General features: G+C 42.2%; 1 protein-coding gene across 1 annotated transcript in view; it reads left to right on the forward strand.

Annotated features, from left to right (window-relative positions):
• NKAIN3 (sodium/potassium transporting ATPase interacting 3) overlaps positions 1 to 22,823 on the forward strand; it is a 306,962-nt gene that overhangs the window by 148,657 nt on the left and 135,482 nt on the right. Inside the window, exons 3-4 of the mRNA XM_086472468.1 lie at positions 6,766 to 6,903; positions 12,643 to 12,723. Of these exons, the coding sequence (XP_086328594.1) occupies positions 6,766 to 6,903; positions 12,643 to 12,723 (219 nt within the window). The remainder of the gene's footprint in view (positions 1 to 6,765; positions 6,904 to 12,642; positions 12,724 to 22,823) is intronic.

Genomic DNA, 22,823 nt, shown 5'->3' on the forward strand with positions numbered 1-22,823 from the left:
GCTCAGTTTGGTGACAGTGTGCAATGCCCTCATATCCAATCCACTGCCCAGAAGCTTCCTGCACATCACTGGTGTAGCTGCAAGGCTTTCAGAGTACACAGAATTAGGAAAATATTTTTCCTTTAAGGATTACCTTTGTTTTGTGCTTGTCTGATAATGTTAAATAGTGATATTAAATATATATATATATATATTTGTTAAGATGTGAAGAAAATTAACTAAGAAAGAGAACCTTTTTAGTGTCTTGTAATTACATTTATAGCTTTCTAAGGTCTGGCATTTACTAGCTCTCCTTACTATAGTATGGACCAAATTCTCAGGTGAGATCAACATTCTTTGCCAGATGTTTAGTGCTGGCTGGTTCTGAGACATTAGTGCAGTGTCTTGGCTTTCAAAAATAATCGGACATACACTGCTCACTGCTTACCTGTCTTCTTCCATAAGTAGTTAGCGAAGAACTGCTGGTAAAGTAATGATGAGCGACACTTTTTTCCCTCAGAAAGAGTACTTTGAATTATTTTGCTAAAATACGTTATCTTCTGGAATATCATGTGCTGTCATTGCCATCATCCTCCAATGAACTCGTTCACTGACGCCCGTACAAGAACGGCACAAAGACCATTACCTGGTTCTGAGCATTTTCCCTGTGAGCCGACCAAGAGCAACATTCGCTGTCGAAAGGCACCACGGACTCTCTTAAAGAGAAGGACCTTTTTTGTTCCCTACCTGCCTGTCTTGTCTTTGTTTCTGTGCTTTGGCCTTCACTAACCTTGACTACTACTCTTTCATGGAGATCTTTCAGCATATATATTTCTTTTGCATTATATTTTGTCCAGTCTTACAGCTACCCAAGTGACAGCCAATTACCTGTCTATCTGACCAACACTGCAAAGGCACTTCTGATATTAGATCATCAGGGTTTTTTTCTTCTTTGGAATTACTTGTCAGAGAGCTAGCAGTTTCTCTTTTGCTCTGTGAAACTGAACTTACTATAAACATTAGTGATTTACTCAGAACCTTCCTTGAAATTCAATAACCTTCATCTTACAAATATATTTAGTGAGCTGTTACAAGGGATTACTGTCTTAAAATCACCCAAAAGCCAGTATTTCACCTAGACAAGTGAATTCAGATCATTAGAAGTCTAATGGGAATCTCCTCCGTGGTCAGATGATTGCTTTAACTGTCACCAAAGGCATGAAGAAGTGTTTTAAGTCAAATGGTTACATGTCATTGTGACACAGATTACACTCATCTTTGGTCATGATGCCTCTGTTGAAGGGTGGTGAGTCAGAGGCAGGGAGGCTGTAACCTTTAGCTGAGGGACAGTGACTTCCTCAGTGGTGTTCTGCAGCCCAGAGCCATTGTTTCTGAGCTGAAGAACAATAATAAAAGGTTTCAATAAACCCCTTGCACTTCACATTTAAATGTCCTCCCCTCTGTTACAAACCTGATATTTCTCTCATGTTATGTCTTAAGTTCCTTCTCACTGAAGTCAAGCCTGTCAGTAAAATTCTCAAATTACAGCAAGAGTATAAAATTTGTATAAAAAGTGGTTTATGCTTTGCCAGTCAGTCTTTGATGCAACTTTTTTTTTTTTTTTTTTTAACCTTCCTATTTCACCTGTTAGTTTTCTAGAAATTCTGGATTTTAGCATTTAATAAGTCAATCTTTTACTCTCCAATGCTGGGGGTTTATTCAGACTAGTTTGGTAGCTTTTTTATGCCTTTTTCCCTTAAATTAGAAAGTATGTATTCTCCAAAATAATGTAGAAGTATGATGTGAACATTGTGCGTTTGCCCCAAGGTTTTAGAAAAATCTTTTCTCAGTGGATCATCTGTCAAGAAGAAGGAAATACATGCCTAAGAGTGCTGGGAGGTGAAGACAAGGTTTGAGTCAAACGTGGCTAGTGCTAAAAATGACCTTGATCCATGGTCTTCTCTATTCCAGCCGAGTGCCCGGGCTGCCAGGTGGTGTAAGCAGCTCTGAGTGCTGCTCTCCTGCCTCGGTGCTGCCCTCGGCCTTGTGCTGGTGTGTGGCTTTTTGGGGGTGCACAGTGACCTGGGCAAAAAAGAAGGAAGAAAGGAGGGAAGGAAAGAGGGAGAGAGGATGGGATGGGATGGGATGGGATGGGATGGGATGGGATGGGATGGGATGGGATGGGATGCGATGCGATGGGGTGGGATGGGATGGGATGGGATGGGATGGGATGGGAAGGTGAGCGCACTGCTGAGCTCAACAAAGGTTGTCTAAAATGATCTTTTTCTTGATCCAGTGGCTACGTCTGTTATGAACGTGGATCCATTTATTAATCTCAAACTAACGTGTCATTTATAAAAGCTTTTCAATTAAGATATAAAATTGACTGTTATCCATGAGGTTTCTGACAGAAGAGAAAATAGAGATTTTATACTCATTTTGAAAAGTTGACTTTGTAACTCTGCTGTGGTGTCTCCTCACTCAGGCAGCTTCTGATCTGTATGTTGAAGTATAATAGGACCTGAGCATTTAGAGGAGAGGTTTGGTCCGTAGGGGGTATTTGTTGAAATCTGCTCTCGAAAATGCTTTTTGATCTCTTTATTGACTAGGGACCATCTTGGTGATGTCTTTCTGTAGATCCTATGCAGCATTGCTGATTGCTGCCTCACCTTTTATTTCCTTACTCCTTCACCGTAAGCAGCATATGGAGCATTAAGGCTACAGTTGCCCTGTTTCTCCTGTTCGAGATGTTCCAGATGTGCTGGTTGATCCATCTACGTGGAGAAGCTCAAAATCCAAAGAGATTAGCTCACCTGAACTTTGTGCTGCTGTTAACACAGAAGGGCTTGGGCACGGCCAGAAGAGAAGGCTCAGCCTGTGTGACTTTAATGCAGCCAAGTCTCGCAGCTTAGTACCTGCTCCATGCGCTGTGCAGAAAGAGGGACGAGGGGAGTGTTTGGTAGACTTAGAGAAACGGAGAGGTAAGAGAACAGGACAAATGGGGCACATCTCCGCTAAGCGATCTGGTACAGTCCCACTAGAGCATTTTGCTGCTAGTCCTCATCTCCTGAGTTGTGCACTTTACATTACAAGGTTGTCGGTGCTGACGATGACTAAATGACAAAGTGCTCCCTTGGCAGCAGTAATAGGAAATGTTATGCCTCCTTGTTATGATAAGAAAACGTTATTTCCTGTCAACTTTGATAGATTTTTGTAAGTTCTCATGAAAATTTTTCGCAGAACTGGGCATAGGTTTCACTAAAAACAGACCCCCAGCATTTAACTTGCCAAAACTGAAATCCTCCTCTTCTGTTTGCAAGAAAGGTTTGGGTTTTCATTCCACTTTTATGTTAATCATTAAAAAAAGTATCAAACAACATTTTATGATGGACACTCCCAAACTTTGTTGGCTTAGTCATCACAAGCAGTTGAGGTTCCAGTCTCTCCCAACACGTTCTTGTTAGGAAAGTGATATGGCACTAAACCCCAGAGGACCTCACCAAGCACACCCCATTTCTCCAGCCTGGAGCTCCTCTGCCCTGCTGAGTCAGTATCTGTCTCCCAGCAATGGGAGAAGTTGAGTCAACTAATTTTGGGAACTTCTGCCTTGCCTTCAGGGTTCAGGTTTTTTGGCTGTTTTCGGAAGAATCTGAAAATGGTAATGAAAGCAGAAAATCCCTTGGGAAAATATCTTGTTGAGGAAAACAGCCTCTTTATCATCAAAATGTTTTTGTGAAACATTTCAAAATACTCAGTGAAACTACCTGTCCCAGGTTCTGCTCCTTTCTGGCCAGGCATGGCACATCTTAGGCTGGTGGCCACTTGCGGCTACTGAGATTTTGGATCTGTGCAAACACAGATTGTGCTGGCTCTTCAGATCTGTGTAAGAACAGCCCATGTGTGCACAGCTGCCCATTCCCTTCCCTGTATTCTGGTGATTTCTGGGCCATGAGTCGCCTGAGTCACAGACTTTAGGGACTGCTTTTATGCATTTGAGCCTGTGGCCTTCACCTCTGCCCGGGGACTCTCTTGGGTGAAATACGAGATGTAAGAGTGGCAGCGCTTACAGGCTTTCTCGGTTCAGTGCATATTGCTCATGGTATAAAGAAAACAGAACTAAGTATGTTTCCTCTGCCATTATCATGAATTACGAGGTTTTTGACTTCTATCTGTGCTGTCTGCAGGAAGGTTTTATAATTTAGAAGAGGGAAGCAATTTGTGCAGGATAGACATGCCTCCTACCTCTTTCTTTTCTTTAGATTTTTTCCCCCACTAATGTATTCTGTGGGCTTTAGGGATGAGACAAATGACTCTGTGTTGGTGACAAGAGCGAAATAAATGAGAATTGGCTGCACAGGAAGGTCTCACTGCAGAGCTCGATGTTAGTGGGAAGGAATGGAGCTGTATGTTTGACGTCCTGCTCCCAGGACTCCTTCGGTGGCTTACGTGCTGTCACTGTGTATAAAAATAAAGAGCAAGCCCTGCAGGCCAAAAGTACAAACAAGTCTCCCAGTCCTGGAGAAGTGCCGTCAGCAGTACACTGTAGACTCGTGTTTCTTCTTGTGCTCTTTTTGACTGGCTGTATACAACTGTTTATGTTTTGGCCGGTGACACAGCTTCAAGGAGAAACTCTCCGCCTTGGTATGCTAACAGAGAGGAGGTGGGAGGAGAGGAATGGGTGCCTCAGCAGGCAGCAGGAGAGGAAACTGAACCTTATTTCTCTGTGTTTCCTCCGCCTTTCTCTTAGCTGTTCTTGCTGAGCAGACATCGTATGGTATGGAATATCCCTTCGGTCGGCACGGGTCTGGATATGCCCCCTCCCAAGATCGTGCCCACCCCAGCCTACTGGTGAGGGGAGACTATTGGAGGGACAGCCTTGGTGCTGCGCAAGCCCTGCTCAGCCGGAGCCAGAACACCCGTGTGTTACCAACACCCCTCTAGCTACCAGTACCCAGCAGAGCACCGCAAGGACTGCTGTGGGGGAAATTAACTCCATCTCAGCCAGACCTGATACGATGGGCTGAAAGAAGAGTGTGACAAAAGCGAGGTGGATGGCTAATGGCACATGAGCCAACAGCTTCACTCACACGGGAGTGATGTTCCCTCTGAGATTCTCCCTTACCTACAGCACGAAAAGGAAAATTTCTGTTGAAACAGGGGCATCTTGCACGTCCAAGAGGATAATTTTAATATTGTCTGCTCTGTGATAATTTTTCGTTTACATGTACTGGGACAGGTGTTGAGCTGATAAAAGTCAAGGTAACTTCACTGATTGCAGAGGAGCTGCACCAAGTTGGTGATTCAACATTTGTTCATTTAATTGTTTAGATTTATCAGATTTATTAACCTCAGCATAGAGAATGCAGTTTTCGAGACTGGTATAAGGGGTGGGTTTTGTACAGAAAAAATGGATTCTGTTCTCAGTGACACCTAGCCCCATCTTGTAGGTGAGGACTGAATCTGGCTATTGTGTATAAAATGAAATGATTTCTGTAAAATACCCATAGATGATAATACTATGGTTGGTATTCATAGGGCCATGCTTACTCTGTCTGTCTCAGTTATAAATGTTTTAAGTGCATATTTCAGTAAATTTTAGGTTTTGTAGCAATGTGGTAAAATCAAGTAGATGCATAATAAATTCTAGCAAGCACAGAAACGGAGTTGTTTCTCAGTAGGATTCTCTTTAGCTGCTCAAAAATGTCTTGGTACGGCTGGAAAAAATAACGAACCAAGTTTAAGCTTCAGCAAGTGTGCTGCTGAGGAAGTTGATTTTAGTATTTTTAGAACAATAGACTGGATTGTCAAAAATGAGTAGCAAATGTATTTGCAGAAGAATTTTAGTCAGGCTTTTTTTTTTTTTTCCCTTTTTGCTTAACATTCAGAAATGCAAAATTACCTAAGAACCACATGCTAATGCAAGGATGAAGGTTGCTGCTTCTTAGCTTCCTCCATTTCCACACCCAACTAAATCCACCTCTGAACGGCCACGAGGACAGCGGGAAGCAATGCGGCTGCCACCGTGTCTTTCAGATTTGCACTTGCCCGAGTAACCTCGCAGCTGTTGGCAGGGTGCAGATGGCGCATTTGGCTGTTGGTTTTCCAAGGTCTTCTGACATTTTCTACAGCTTTTCACTCCCTGAGCCTGCCTCTGTGCCCTGGTAGTGAGGAGGTCCCAGCAGTCTTCCTGAATTCCTGCTTGAGGGAACTCCCGGGAACATGCCCAGCAGCCGCATCTGGGACTCCTCTGCCCTTTCTGCCCAGAATCTCCCTTCTTTAGGGGTAGATTGAGGAACTTGCAGTCAAGTCTAGTTCAGACTAAATCTAAGGAAATAAAGAGATGGGGAAGGGAGGGAGCGTGATGATACTTCAGTGACAATAGCAAGGGTCGCATGGCTTTGCTCCGTCTCAGTGAGCTTCTGTTCAAGACAAATTTTATATTTAGATAAATATTGTCAAGCCTTAGAGTTTCCAGCATACAAGAATAAAACAAAACTTGGCTGCATTTGGTTTGTAGAGGTACTTTTGTATTAGATAACGGGTTTACAAATACTTTCTTAAATATTTTACCAAGTGCTTTTTCATGAGAAGATCTGTGTGTTGACTAATCGCTGTCTCCAGATACCGGTGTGCTGACAGTGCTGACGAGGGCACACACAGGAACTGTAGTTTCAGAATTTTTCCGTGCTTTTCTCTGGTGAAGACTGGTGCAAATAACAAAATGTCAAGTGTTCTGTCTCACCCATAATTAAAAACTGGATGTTCTGTTTATGTGTTTTCTTACAGCTGGCAGCACTAGAGAGACAGATCTTTGACTTCCTTGGTTTCCAGTGGGCTCCTATCCTTGGCAATTTCCTACAAATAATAGTTGTCATTTTGGGTTTGTTTGGAACCATCCAGTTTAGGCCTCGATATATAGTTGTGGTAAGTCTCATTTATTTTCTGTTATTTTTTTGCAATTGGTTTTAAAACCTGTCATATTACAAAGCAGAATTTTCTTGCTATCAAAACACTAGATAGTATTTCTATAAGAACTTTATGGGTCTCCATGTCTTTCTGCAAATGTAGGACTACTGAGTGGCATTTCTGAGGTTCTGGAAGCTATCAAGGATGAGTAACTTAAAGTGCTGCCAAAATTGTGACCGTGATCCGAGTCCTTAGTAAGATTCTTTAAAGAGTGAAATACCTAGATGAGTCATGGGAACATCTACAATTAGACTATATGGAAAAGAAAAAAAAGAAGTACAAATTGTTGTTCTCTTTGCAATAGACAAGCAGAATCGGTGGCCATTAAAAAAAAATTGCAACAGTCAGGTTATATTTGACTGCATCTTCCTCTTAAACAGGGAGAAGCAAGGGCTGTAGAAATTCCTTTGGTCCTGTGACCCGTGGGTTCCAAAGAAACCTGCTTTTCACTTACATCTAACTTCGCCAAGTCCTGTATTTACAGCCTTGACCCTAAATTGCTGTAAATTGTCTTTGATGCTTGTGTCTTGGAGCTTCACAGATTTCTTTCCCATGTTCTCAACATAGCCAGGAATAAAAAAAAACTTTCAAAGCTGTGAAGGAAACTGCCAAAAAAAAAAATATTCCTTTTCCTCCCCCACAGTTTCTCCTAAATGGATGAATATTATGTCTTTACCTGGTAGTGTCTGTATCTGGAACATTTCAGTTTTGTTGTCAGTAATGGATTTTAAGAGGCTAAAGTTATTTTTTTTTCCTCATGAGAGAGTTAAATAAATGTCTGCTGGGGAAAACTTGTTAAACAAATACTTAAAAAGCTTCATCTTTTCTAGTCAAGCCTGTAATTCTTTGTCATGTCTTAAAAAATGCTTTCTTAAAAAGAAAAAATGAACAAAAAATGCACCCAAGGTTCTTTATGCTCATATTAGCTAAGCTTCACAAGCAGACTGTAAGTAATTGAAAATGGATTGATGTCTATAGTAGCACTCTTATCTATCACCTGTGGCTGGAGAACTGGGCAGCAGCGTGTATACATCCATATATTGATGACTCACCTTTCTGCACCATGTTCTCCATTTTGTACATGAGGCATCAGAAGTGAGGGGAAGCATCTGTAAAATTACGTAGGAAATTCGTGTCTGAAGTGCAAGGCCACAAAATCTCTTGCCCCTCAGGCTCAGCATGGCTGTTCAGTGGTGGAAGCTCTGCTTTAGTTTGGAAACGAAACAACAGATGTTGACTGTTTCTATATCTTTTCCAATGTAAATGAACATTTTAGACTATATTAAAGTTGTTTTAAAGCAGAGGTAGAAAACTTATAATTAAAGAAAGAAACACCTCAACAGGATACTTTCTCCTTGGATTTGACTGAACTCACATTGTGATTTAACTTTAAGCATATATTTAAGAGCTCGAGCTATAGTAGGTGCAAATGCTCGCAGCCTGGGAACATAATGAATTTAGAGCAGCTTCGATCCTCACTAACATAAGGTTCCCAGTGAAGTAAGAATAGATTGAGCCAAATCCTGAAGTCTGAAGAGTGAAAGTACTCAGGTTGTCTGGAATGGGCCTCACAGCTCAGCACCGGCAGAAGGGGGTGCTTTCATGCCTCCCTGTTCCCACGGTTTGACCTCAAGAGACCATCTTTGATCTATCGTCTGTGCGATGAAGGCTCCGTCTGAAGGTTTTCCTGACAAGAGAGGATACACAAAAGCTTTCACTTTGCCATCCTGTGCTGCATGAGTCATGTTCTCTCCTCTCAGAGTTTTAACATACGGCAGGAACGGGAAAGTGAGTGAGTACACGTGTTACGTGTAGGGCTGTAACTTGAAGCCCATCTGTCCTGCAGTCGAACATGAGAGTAGTGCTGCAGGCACAGCTGAGCAGGCTTTTGGTGCGGTTCCTAGCACCAAGGAGCTCGGCAAAGGCTGCGATAGAAGCTGGATAGACACAAAAGCAGTTGGTGCTTCTAACTCTTCCCGTGCTGTTGAACCCAGGCTAGCTGGTTTATCACTGGGATTTAATGACTGCAGAAGCTGCAGTCATTTCTTTGGCAGCAGCATAAGCATAGCCATTGTAGATTAAAGAAGTGAGTAAAGAAATGACTTCTGCTTCATAGTTTTGACTGATAGAAAATTTGGTCTGAGAGCTTTCCACCAAAAAGCTGCCCCATCCTCTAAGAGCTGCCACGCAATGGCTGGGTCATCAGGCATCTCTGTTGAATGCAGTTGTCATTCCAAGTGGACAGAGGCAGTGGCTCACGTTCTCCATCTACGGTCCCTCAGACACAGGAGTGTAGGGATGGTGATTCTGAAATAAATCTGGAATTTCACTTGCTCATAGGTAAAATTCTGAGTCCTCAGAGCTTAGGAGACACGGAGAGAGAGAGAGAGAGAGAGGGGGGGAGCAACAGCATTAACTCCAAGTATCCTAATTAGTTTAAATCAAATAATTATTTCTAATTGGTTTTGTATTAATTAGTAATTTAGATCAATTTTTGTGAACAATTTGTCCTGTCACTAAGCGGATGTGCTGTTTTCAGTACTTGAACATTTTGTGGCTGAATTAAATCCGTGCAAAGTTCTCAGGAGACACAAAAGTGCAGAACTGATTCCTAATTTCCCTGTATGAGCGTGTTTGAAACTTACCCAAACATTGGCAAGGAAGAAAAAACAGCTAAATTTCAGTTCTGACTACACTGTAACACACCCGTCACGCAGCTCCAGAGCTCTGCTGTGATCCATTTCCCTGTGCATGCTTTTCCTTTCTTGATAGAACTCACTGTCACCAGCAAGATTTTCAAGCTGATAAAATCAATTATGATGATGACAGGATACTTGTTAAAGTTGTGGGGCTTTCCTGTCTCCTGCTTCTGATACGGGACTTCAAAAGCCTTCTGCACGATGAGTCATGTAGCTAAAATTGCACAAACCTGGCCCGGAGCTGAACATAAATGTATTAATGAACAGTGAGAGATGAAATTAATGCACTTAGGGGAAATGTACGGTGGGAATCTCTGCTTCACTTGCCTTAATGTATTCCACTAAATAGCATGGTATAGAGGCAACGCGTGCGCCCGACAAGCCAGGAGGCAGTTCCTTAAAATCCACAGAAGCAGAAGAAAGGCCATGCAGGATCCTTTACGCAGGGTTCAGGCAAATGCTACACAGACACTCAGAGCACAGGTGAAATATTTAGGCATCCAAAACTACTCCTTGGATATCCTTCCTGGTAAGCCCTGAGTTGTTACTGGTCCATCACATTGACTCGTGCCCTTCTCTTGTCCTCCTCCAGCGCCGTGACCCAGCGGGGCTCTGTGCGCACCCACGCCTCAGTGAGAGGTGGACATTTGGGGATTTTCTGGTGATGGCAGCTAAAGAACAGAAACTTGATTTGCAGAAAACAGAAGACGAGGGAAGAATGAGGATGTGACAGCGAGAATGAGAAGATTGCTTTTGTTGTGAAGGCTGCGCTGGGTAGCTGAGTTCTGTCTCTGCTCTCAGCCAGCGGCACCTTTTTTGCCACAAAGCAAGTCACTTAAAGCAAACTTCTCACGTGCTGTTCTCCACGGGTGTCCTGGTTCTTGTCGTGAGACCTTGTGCTCTGGTTGGCAGAGCTACAGGGAGCTGAGCGCTGGGCTCATAAGCTCTGTACAACCCCAAGCGCTCTGAAAAAAGAAGTCTTAAGCACGTCAGGTTGGATGCCTATGATGTATGAATACTTCTGAATGTAATCTCTGCATGTATCAGAACATCATTTGCATTCCAAGAGCTGTATCATTCCCTTATAACATAAAATAAATTAGCTAATGTTTGTGCAGCTCTCACACATTACAGCAATGAGCATCTTCGAAAACCTCATGAGGAAATTAATATTCTGTCCTCAGAGCAGGGTCTGAGTGACAAAGAGAAATGAAGTATTGAGTTAGCTGTTCTTAAAATGTATTGAGGGAGGTAAGGTCTTTTAAAGTAAAAATATATCTATGATGATTTAATTAAAGTTTGCACAAAATAGAAAAATGAAGATAGCATATATAGCCAGCCTTATGACGCTTCCTCATTTCACTTTCTTCCTCTTGCTCTCTTTAAGACCTTTCTTTGAATGTAGTCTTCCTGAAGTGCCTGTGGCACCATACAAGGAAAATCTGCTACTTGCATATCCAAAAAGATGTGTTTTCAAATGCGGAAAATAGCTTTCTTACTTTGAAAAATTATATAGAACTAATTACTGAATATGTTGTTATTATGTTCTTAAGGCAAATGGAGGTTAAATTGCTACGCCCGCAGTTCAGTGCGCAGGAAGAGCCGCTCCAAGGCAGCAGCTGGGTTTTGAGGCTCTTGGGACCTGCTCTGCTCTCAGGAACCCACACGGTGGACAGGGAGCGGGGCAGGTCCTGGCTGCGTGGGGCAGCCTGGCTTGGCCTGGGAAAGCACGCCCAGGCGGATTTTCCCTCTGTGATTCAGAGTGGTCCCTGGTGCCCGGGGGGACAGAATGAGGCCATTAACAGATTTGGCTTGGCCTGGCAGATCAAGTAGGTCTCCTGTTGTTGTGGTGACAGATTTCATTCATGGACAGATAAAATGTTCTTTCTTACAAAGGGCAATTGTCCTGAATATTCTGAAATCTGCTTTTTACATGCAAGTGGACTTATATCAAGTGCTCATTAACGTTGAACACTCAGCACCTGATATTCTGAGGACAGATGCTGGAAAATCAGGAGCTTATGACGGGCTGCTCGCTGCAGGGCACGGGTGGGTGCCCCTGCTCGGTGCAGGGCACGGGCAGTCGGAGCTCCAGCGTGGCCGGGTGTGCGCTTGGCCCGTCGGAGCAAGCCCTCTCTGCAGTGAGCTGCTGGAGGGTGACCGGGCACAGGGCTCCGTCGTGTCTGGGAGCCAGCGCCGCTGCGAGGAGCCAGTGCCAGCCGGTGATGCCGACAGTTGAGATGAGGAGGGTGATCTCAGGTCGCCCAAGAGTCTCCCGCTCGTGCTGTGGGTGCAGTTCGAGTTCAGTCTCGCACTAGGGTGGGACACTGGAGGACCCAGAAAAGAGACAGATGCGTTCGCCTGTTAAAGGTGCATTGTGGGGCTGGGTTCATGGCCCCAAGGGCTAGAGAAGTCATGAGCTGTTTTAATTGAACTGAAATACCTTTTACTGAAAGATTCTTAAGAGATCAGATTTACCCTTTACCTGTTTGTTTTTTAAAAAAAAATCCAAATCATCAGATCAATAGATCTTCTGTTTTCTTTGGTGGTGTTTTTTTGCTTGTGTCTTTCTTCATAATATTTAAATATTGTTTTAATAATATTTACTTATTTAAAATACCATGCTATTTTGGAATCTTCATTGACAGCTAAATCATGATTTACGAATGACTCACAGTTGCCCCCAAAACAGCGTTTAAGTCAGCATTTTGGATTTAATTGGCATCAGTAGGATAGTGTAAAACTGTAAAGAATGAACCTGTTTTATTGGTATGTATTTAGAGCAGCAACGAATATTGGATTTGTAATTTCCTATGGTTCTTAGGGGACTTCTGCAAGGGAGAAATCCTTTTCTGAACTCTCTGCGCGTAGCTGTTCCCAGAAGAACCATGCTTATTGATATCAGGTTTTTTATTATTGATCTGCTCGGTATAAAGTCCTCTTTCATCTTCACATTTTAATTTTCTGTCTTTTTGCTTTCGTCCGGCTTTGTGTTCAGTACACGGTGTGGACTGCCCTGTGGGTCACCTGGAATGTTTTCATTATCTGCTTCTATTTGGAAGTAGGCGGACTTTCTAAGGTAGGTGACTTCTCCTTCTTCAGGCTTACGGGAGGGTGTTTTCACAGCAGGATTCTCGGGTTTTAGAAGGCTGGAACCAGAGAGGAAAAATGTGGTGGTTTGAACAGACAATTTGATCTTCAGAGTTCCCCTCCAACAAGAACTCCAGTGTTTGAACTTGTCTCTGACAGTAAATAGCCATGGGTTTGAAGTGAATAATGCATGGGCCTGAATTACAGCTGCCTTCTGAAGTGCCGTGGGGGGCGGAGGGGTATTCCATGGAAAATTTGAGATTCTTTTTGGCCGTTGAAGACCAGACAATGTCATTTCGTTTGCATTTTCAAGTGTGTATGAAAAGTGTGTCTGAATTTCCGAGACTGTTTTGAAAGCAGATAAAGAAAATTACTGAGAAGGTTAATGTAGTAACTTGTTGAGCAAATTGGCCTCATGGCGAGAATGTTAATTCTTTATAAAAAGAACAAATGGCAAAGGATGACTTTTTTCTCATCTGAATAAAACTTCCCTGTACATGACACTCCGTGCTCTCCATCACCAATTCCTCACCTCGGGTTCGAGGGGAGGCATTTGCTGCAAGTGTCGGGGTGCGCATTGTGCTCGTGCAGGGCAGCACTTGATCGGTGTGGGCTGAATTTAGCACTTCACCTACAGCGAGTTCCCTACGACATCTGCTGGTTTCCATCCTCCCGTTGGACATCGATGATGCTGATCTTCGTTTACCACATTCATACTTAAACGGTTCCAGGCGCAGGATGCCCCTGGCGTGCACTGATCCCGGTGTTGTTGATAGAATAGCTGTCCCCGTTACGGTTGGGGGTTTAGCGGTGTGAACTACATTACTGTTACTTCATGCAGTGCTGCTGGAGAGCTGCAAAATCCACTCGGTTCAGATGGGACCATTTGTCAGCTACGTGCATTTTTAGGTTCAGCATTAAAACTCCTAGCTTTTGGCTAACAACAAAAAACTGGTGAAACTGATAAGAAATAAAATGTAATTTACTCAGTAAAAATTCCATTAAAATTAAAGCTTTCAGTGATAGATTCCTTTGGTGATAAAATTCCATAATGAAAAGCTACAACAGTTAATTTTTGCTCCAAATATGATGTAGTTCAACAGAAGTCATAGGCTTGATGAGGAAATTAGTGCACTTCGGAGACAATCAAAATAAATGATCGTATTGGTATGTTCTGAGTTAAGAATCTTTTAGATGAACGGAAGAGGAACACATGGAAGTGGTGAATGCCCAAAGTAATTGTTCATTTTCATTTTACAGAGAGTTTGTATATTTTCAATCAGTTGGGTGATGACTGTTTTTATAGTGACTATTATATTTTTATAGATAACTGGTGGTTTTATCTAAGTGCCTAGGAAGTAAAGTGACTTTTAGGCTGACCCCTGAGTATGTGGAAATTTGAATTGTCTTTCCTTTGAGCGCAATGGATTCTGATTGTACCCTTAGTGTAAGGGGGTGATAAACTAGCAGGTATGAACTGGAATGTTGTCACTTCCAGTGTCACCACTGTGTTTCATTTTGAAGTCCTCTTATTTAACATACGTGACAAAGCACAATGCAGAGAAGTAGTAACACAAACACTATTAAGCAGTTGAGAAGAATCCTTTTTATTGGTGTGTACTTTGGTTGAACTCAGAATTTTGGTGGAACTTTGATCTTGTGGTTTATAATTGTGACATTTGGCAAGTAGTTTCTCAACAAGGTGATAGACACAGAATTATTTCTGTGGAAGTTAAGTGCTCTTGGATAGATTACATCAAAGGCACCAGTATTGGGACAAAACTAGTAATGATAGAATCAAGAATTTTATTCAGTAAACCATGGAATTTGCAGTTTATTTAATGCTGTTTCTGAAAACTTTGCTAGAGATGAAGTGGTCATCCACAGACTGAGGTCTTTTTGCACCACACGCATAAAATCCTGCTTATTTACAAATTGGTGAGTGTTTCACACTGGCTTAATTGGGACCTACATTGTACCCAAGATGCTAGCTTGGATGTCATCGTTGCTTCCCATGAGTACGTGCCTGTGTTGTCAGGTGTGGTAGGAAGGGGCTGCTATCAAGGTACGTTAGTGCCGTTGGCAAATCAGACGCCGTCAGACGCTTTTCAAGAGCGGCTGTTTTCTCAGCGTTGAAATCTCGTCAGGGAATATTCACCTCTTCTCTTGCTATTGTTCTGGTTTTCCATTGGAAAAAAGGTTTAGTTTCTGAAATGGATGCAGATTGATCATAATTTTTAACTTCTGCTGACACACTATCAGGGAAAATGGTGATGCTGTCTGGGAGCTGACTGATTTCTGGTGGTGTGTTTGGTTTTGAGCACTATCGTGTTTGTATCTGCTGTGACCAGAATCAGAGTTAGCTGTTGCTTGGAGACCTGTGAATTTGTTAGCTCTTTGATTATGAATACTATCAGAAAATAGAAGTCAGTGCAGTATTAAATGGTAATTTTAATCCAGTGTCTTCGCATGGAGCACGCATACAATGTGGACAGACTTTGGAAATGCCCTGATAGAAACCCCCTGCCGCTGAAATTGTGCTCAGATCCTAGTCTTGTGGTGGAAAGGAAGATCTCTTTTGATTATTCTCTGTTTGAATTCTGCCAAGAAGTTCTGCTACTGTTAATGGAAAATTTGGATCAGAATAAGAAGGTTGTAGGTGATTTAGGCCTGTTCTTTGCTGTGAGAGTCCAAAGGAAACATCTTTCCTTCCATTATAATGCATGATGTTCAGATTTTCCTGGTAAACTGATTATATTTTATTTTTTTTTTAAAGGAACAGCTTGATAATTAGTTTAAAGTTTATGGCTCTAGTACACTAAGATCTTTAAACTTTTCTTGATGAGGAATGATGAAGACTTCTGCCACTGACCTTCACAGTGCTAAACATGGTGTATGAGACTCGATCCTTTCCATTCTTTCAGAAAAGTACAAAGTTTTGTCAAGAACAACATGGAAAGTCCATTTTTAGTTGAAAACATGTTTTATCTTTTAAAGTAATCTTAAAAAAAAAAAAAAAGAGGCAATTTCATACATACCCGAATTCCACCAAAGTTTGCTTTTAATTATCTGGAGGGCCCAAGTGGTGAACAGGAGGGGTAAGCTGGGACCTGGCAGGCTGTATGTGTGGCTGTCACCTTGGTGTCAGGGAATTCCCCTGTGTCTCAGTCACTGCTCCAGTTAATGGCGTATGATTTGATACAAAGAGGGAAGCCCTCACAGAGGAGCTTTCCATGGAGGGACCCCCAATAAGTGCAGTGTGGTAATTAAGGCAGTCTCCTGGGAACAGAGTGATATGGATTCACATCTTCTCAGGTGTGCAAGGGAAATAAACCTGTCTCTCCTGCCGCTGGGTGTTGTAAGCAGAAAGCTAATGAGTAAAGGTTTCCTCTTTAGCTGCCTAAGGTGAGTCAAGCTTCTTTGTCACTTGTGTTGCAGATGTGCAAATAAAATTTTAATGCTTTTTTCAGGGCTAAAGAAATTTTATTTGATCACAAATAAAATAAATATATTCATAGAAATATTTTTTGTTTGTGTTAACTTAAGGTTTTTTATTGGGGTTTTTTTCAGTTCTGATTTTAGCAGTGAAAAAACCTGCCTATATGAAAAACAAAATTTGCCTGTATTTTTTGTTTATTACTTTTATGAAATTGAAAGCATAATTTTTAGTGTTAACCACTCTGTATGAGAGAAACAAAGCTGCTATTATAACGTGACCTTTTAATCCTCCACTGCAGGATGACAGATTGCTGCATCCCTGCACGAGCTCATTACTTGCTTCGATCCTATTTTGCGTCTTGAAATAAAAACATGTTCTAATTGCCACATTCAAGAGTATGGACAATTGGAAACACAGACGTAAGCACAAACCTCAAGGAGTAAGAGGCAAAAATTTTCCCTAAAGAGCATTTGAAAAAGGCATTGATTGTGTCTTACCTGACCAAATCCTGGAAGCTGTTATGTTGAAGTTTTGCATGTTCTTTTTAAACAAGGACAAGAGAGCTTCCAACCTGTGTAAGCCAGCCCTCCGCCCAGCAATGTACTTCCCTACAACAGAGACTTCGTTTGTTTAGTGTGGGCGTACAGTTAGTGTTTCGATCGTTTGTATCCCTCCAGTATTTCAGACCCAGCCTGAAAAATAGCTGTGTTTCATTTGTATTTATCACTTGCTATTCCAACTGGTACTTTTTGACAGACCGTTTTTCTGCTGCTTGTTTTATTGCGAGTTCGGGACGTTTGCTCTTGCATGTGTTGGTGCCTTTATTCAGGAAAAGATCAGCAGCATTGCAGTGCTGCATGCTCCTTTCCTGTTCCCTGGTGTACCTCACCGAAGCAGCTGAGCAACACTGACGGGCTCTTTTCTTTTTCAGGGATGTTTCTGGTTGTTCTGCATGGCTTCTCGAGCGTGAACCTCGCCTCGCTCGGGATTGCCTTCGGTTTAGCTCTCAAGGTTGAGCTCTGTCCACTGACTCTCACCACTGATGGCCAAGGGTTTGCATGACAGACACTCGTATGTTCGATAGGAGACTACTTCTAAATCAGCTGATGTTTGTGATCTGGTCCTTAATTTTAGGTATCAAATGTAGGTGAACGTGAACTCTAACGTGCCTGTGACACTAACTTCATTAACCTTTCCCGTGAAGCCAAAGGAATTTTTGCATAAGATGATTAATTAAACAATTTCTTTTACATATTTTTTCTAGTAATATTTACTTTTATCAATGGAAGTTCAAAGCCTGTAGGGCTCCCAGCCAGCTTTATTAGCTGGAGATAGAGCTATAGGCTACGTTCTTCTATGGATCTGTAGTCAGAGGGTAGAATTATAACTCTGTTAAAATTAATGATTTATTCCATCGGAGGACAAAATGGAGTAATGAATTACTTAGTAAAATGCTGTGGGAATGGAAACCTGGTACTGTTTTCTAAACAAAACATTGTACATCAGAATGGGGCTAATTATGTTGACTTTATCCCAGGTACTTCTGGAATCCAATTTATTCCATCTGGTGCATGTCAGTCAATTCTTAATTGTTTTGCAATTCTGTCTAATCATCTCAAATAGAGTAAAAAACAGCTCAAAACGAATGCTATTTGGTAATTAATAGAGATGTAAAGGTATATGCTGGGGCTTTTGTCTTTTTTCTTTTTTTTAATGTGAGATGAGAGCATAAACATTGCTTGAATTTAGGCTAACAGTATGAAAGGAAAAGTGATTCTCATTCTAGCTTGTGCTGATGTAAGTGAGAAAACAGAGACAATTACTTTGGTGTAATTGGCATCATAATTAGCTGTATGGAATAGTCCACTCCAAAAAGCTTGTGGACAAAGTTGGCAGCATCCATAAAGCCTGTATGGAAAATCAGCAGGTGGAGGGTAAAGGAGTTCCTTAGTCTAAGCAGAAGACTGAGGGCAGGTCACAGTACATCTACTCACATGTAAGCGATTTCTATGTGGAGGAAAGTGGTCGGGTATTTTCATATCCACTGGGAAGAAGGGCAAGAAGTAATTTACCGAGCATGTGGCAAAGATTTGGTTGGAGCACAGGAGCAGTTTTTTAGTAAGGGCACTGGGTGGAATCTAAAACTGTTAGATAGCCTAAGATAGGTATTTTGAAGAATGACATAAAGATATATCAGTGTGGGGTGATCTAGGTAACTCTTCTGCCCTGCTGTTTGTAATCTGTAGAACTAAGCCTCTGACAAGATAAAAGCCCAAGTTCGTGTCTGTGGATGGTTTAGGGCAGGAGTGTTAGAAGTGAAAAGATGAGTGCAAGTTGGAGTCCCAAAACCTCATCCTTAATCAAGGCAGAGCCTTACTCTTGGGCAGGAGCGGCATTCCCAATGGGAGCCTGGGGTGTCTCTGGGTTTTCCCCAGCGGGTGTGTGGGGACACAAAGTGGGGGACCCCAGTGGAGGCTCCAAGGTGGCTGGCGGCAGTTCTGGGGTTCAGCGGTGTGACACCAAGCGGGAGTTGATGCTGTCGCTGCTGCTTGCTCCTGATAGCGGTTAGACATCTGTCACAGATAAGGCTCGTGTGCTTTCTGTTCTGTTGGTGGATTTTTAACTGAACACAAATCATTGCCTTTCACAGACACACATCCTTCACCAAGGACAAAGTGAGAGTGCTAATGGTGTGTTTCTTCCCTGCTGGAGCTGGTGCGTCCACTCATGTCCAGCTCAGCTGAGAATTTCTTCCCGCACGCCTCTGATCCATATCAGTTGCTTTTGGTCTGCATCTCTCTTGGGCCCTGGGAGACCACAAACCCACCACCTTCCCGTTTTCTCCGCTCCTACATGTCTGTTTGCTTCAGCTGGTGCCATCAGCTGCTACCAGCTGTGGTACGGGCGGCAGCGGGCCCCGCTAAGCAGTGGCCATGGCTGTAGGCATTCTGCGATTTCTAGACCTAACAAATGACTAGTTTGGTAGCAGTAGTTAAATATAATCTCCTCCTAGTGTATGCGCTAATTAAATTCAACTTGCAAAAGTTAAACCTGATGAAAAGATTGGTTTCGTTTCTTTGGGGTTTGAACCCTCTTGCCTCCTCCTCCCTCCCCAACTTCATTATTCCAAAAGGGTTTAAAGAATTGTTGGCCTAGAAGTAATGTTCCAAAATCTTGCCTGACATAGAAAAAGGAGGAATACTAATTAAACACCATTTAGATAAACAGAGTTAAACTAATGTAAAGGCAAAAAAACCAAGAGTCAGTGTAAGTTTTAGTGCTTGCATCCTATAATCCATTTAACTCCCTTGGAATTCACTCTTTCTTTGAAGCTTTCAGAAGTAACAGGGGTTTTTTTAAAAAAACAAACCCACCAAGTTTTTAGAACCAGGTGCCTCCTTTTTGTTATTCTTGTGTGCTTTCCTACAATAGAGGTTCCACTGAAACGTGTTTGCTAAAATACAGACTTCTGGTATGACCTTCCTTCTGCAAGTTGCTCCTCCCATCCTGCTGCTCTCTCACCATAAAGAGAAATAATCTCCAGCTTCAATTGTAGTTAATACTTTTCCATAATGTTCTGTTCAAACAGCAACCTTTTGAGTTTTTAATTACTTTGGCAATAAACCTGGGAACTAATTTACTGTGAAGTTACGCAGTGTAATACGGAACAGAAACAACATTTCAGCGCTTCAAAATAATAGCTCTGGCCTTGGCTGGCGCTCAGTACCGTTAGTCGCAGGTTCGGCGCCTTTCAGGTGTGTTTGCAAACAGCACGTTTTGACATTGCATGAGGCTGACATCGGTACGTGCAGGAGCAGAAACCGTGTGGGGTAGTTTCTGATGAGACTACAGTGATTGTTTCCACGAAAAGTTAGAGAGCGATTAGCCACGAACTGTGAATTCATGGTGGTGAAGCTAATGGAAAAATGCATTATCTTTTTATTGGCAATTTATGTTTCTCAGCCAAAAAAAGGGAATAACTCCACATTCATGCTTGCTGTTTGAAAATAAGACTAAAAGAGTGCTACCTGTGGAGTGCTTAAGAAGGTGACTTAATACATGCTCTCTTAAAGAAAAGAATAAAAAGTTAAAGAGCAAAAGAATATTAATCTGTTAGTACTCCAATACTGGAATCAGTGTGTATTTCCCCAATTCCAACATTTCAACCACGAGCTAGCCTCAAAAACTTCTGTTTTAGCTGAAGAGACTTTATGGTTGTTATTTGATGTTCCAGATTTCGTGCAACCAAAGTAATTTGTCATGCAGTCTGTTTCACTCTGCTGTGTAAAGCTGTAGCAGCAGGTAAGTTTTAATGAAATATATGGTTACTCTTGGAAGGAGAATGTACACACAGCCAGCTTGGTGGCACGTTTGAGCATAAGGTCATTCTGAAAAAAAAAATTATGTGGAACAAATGGGACACAGATAAATGCCACTGAAACTGCAGAATGTGTCATTCTGATGTTAATTAGTTTGTTTAGGTGATACGATCATGTTGCTGAACAACTTAATCAGGAGTGCATTCCAGATGGTGCAAAAATTGAATTTCATATCCTTTCAGGTGACATTTACAGTGGTTCATAATATTATATACAATCAACACCATTAAAATATGTTTTTCAAACAGAGCCGGTGTTCTTTTATAACCCCTTGATGCTAAATTCTGAGGTTGGTATTTGGAGTGTAGGCCACCATTGTCTTCCTCGGTTTAAATAACTGAAATGGTATCTCTGTGCCTTTTTCTTTAATAATCCATTTGATATCCATGGTTGATTGGCCTTGGGAGTGATGGGTGTGATATATCGGGTCAGCTAAAACTGCTACACAGGTAAACTTATTCATGCAGACATCACATTCCTATTTGTTTGAGTTCATTAGTTTAATTTTCTAGGATCTTGAAGATTTTTTTTTTAAAAAGAAAAGCTAAAATGCAGCCTCACAGGGAGGAGGTAAGTAGCTCAAGCAGGTTGCAAAATTTTTCATATCCAAAAAACTGGGTATGAAAAAAGGAATAAGGATGCAGCCCCAGTCGCAGCTGGGTCTGGTGACACAGGAGCGCCTGCTGCAATGGCCAGTGGTGCAGCAAGGGGAAGTCCACAAGTACAGTAGATCTGTGCCTGAAGCCCCCAGCCAAATGTGAAGAAGGACTGAGTATTTAGATGTAGAACAAGAACATACAGAATAAGGAAACAGAGCATCTAAGGGCAGGAAGGACCATCTAGTCATCTATTCTAACCTCATGTGTCTGGAAAAAGTTGGATTGCTTGGCTTGTTCATGGAGTGAGGAAGGGAAATTTCTCTGAGTCGGGTTTGTTGTAAGTAATTATGCCAAATCCATATGGAGATATGGGTGAACCTGGGTTTTATTGCTCAGGGTGTTATTTTATCTACTTATTGACAGTTTGATCTATTTTGTAGTAACTGTTATGCCCTTATGGTATAACAAGGGAAAACTGTTGCTGAGATTTTGATTTTCTTCTTTGGAGTTTTGCCAGAAGGACTCACATTTACGATGAAGGTATTTTGATTATTTCTTTGATCATATTCTTGTTTAGACATGGCTGCTGGCCACGCCATTGCTGATACAGGCCAGGATGCTGTTGGCCTTCTTGCCCACCTGGGCACACTGCCGGCTCATGTTCAGCTGTCAACCAGCACCCCCAGGTCCTTTTCTGCCGGGCAGCTTTCCAGCCACTCCTCCCAGCCTGTAGCGCTGCCTGGGGTTGGTGTGACCCAAGGGCAGAACCTGGCACTTGGCCTTGTTGAAGCTCACACAGTTGGCCTCAGCCCATCATCCAGCCTGTCCAAGTCCCTCTGCAGATGCTGTGTAGGCAGACATGTTAACGTGGGCCTGTCTTTGACCTGGAAAAGCAATACAAGAAGCAGGCGATTGCTCGTCATCTCTCGATGTCATCCAGGTGACTGCACTTGTGTCCTTTCTGAGTTAACATCTGCCTCAAATTACTTTGCTCTAGGGGTCTGGTGTTGGCATTTTGCCTTTGAGTTTTACAAACGTTGTGAGTCTGGTGGGCCTGCCTGAACCTGGCTGTCACCAGATTTTTCAAAAGAGCATCTGGAAGAAATTTTTGCCATTTCGCTCCTACGGAGTGGTTCTTTCTTGATGCGCGATAAGGGGGACTATAGGGCAGTGTCCCTGCCTTACTCCCACTATTCATTTCTTTTGAAGGCTTTAGGAAACAAAACCCCTCCGGTTAGTTCAATAGCATACCTTGGGTAAGCCTTCAGTATTTTCCAACGTGTCTGGTTTGACAATCTTACGCAGAATGCTTAACGTTTATGTTGTGTTAATCTGCCTTAATTAGAAGAAGGCTTTTGATTCTGTATGCCATAGGAAGTAGCCTCTTAGTCTTTGTGGTTCGAACCTTGGAGGAAGTATAGCTCCTAAATTTGGTTTCCGGGTGATAATTTATTTAACCTCCATACAGTGAATGGGTTTTGAGAACTCCTTTTCAATGCAGAAGGGAGTTGGAGAGATTGTTCCTTGTCTAGATCATTATACCCTCTTTCTTTTCCTTTTTCAGCTGTCCTTCAGGGCGATTCCTCGCTCATGTTGATGATGTGACTGAGCTTATTATTCATGAGTATCAGCACTTCTTTTGAGCAGACTTCTTCAGTTCGGATTAATGGGG

Source organism: Leptosomus discolor, chromosome 13 (genome assembly GCF_034619465.1).
Source record: "Leptosomus discolor isolate bLepDis1 chromosome 13, bLepDis1.hap2, whole genome shotgun sequence".
NCBI lineage: Eukaryota > Metazoa > Chordata > Aves > Leptosomiformes > Leptosomidae > Leptosomus > Leptosomus discolor.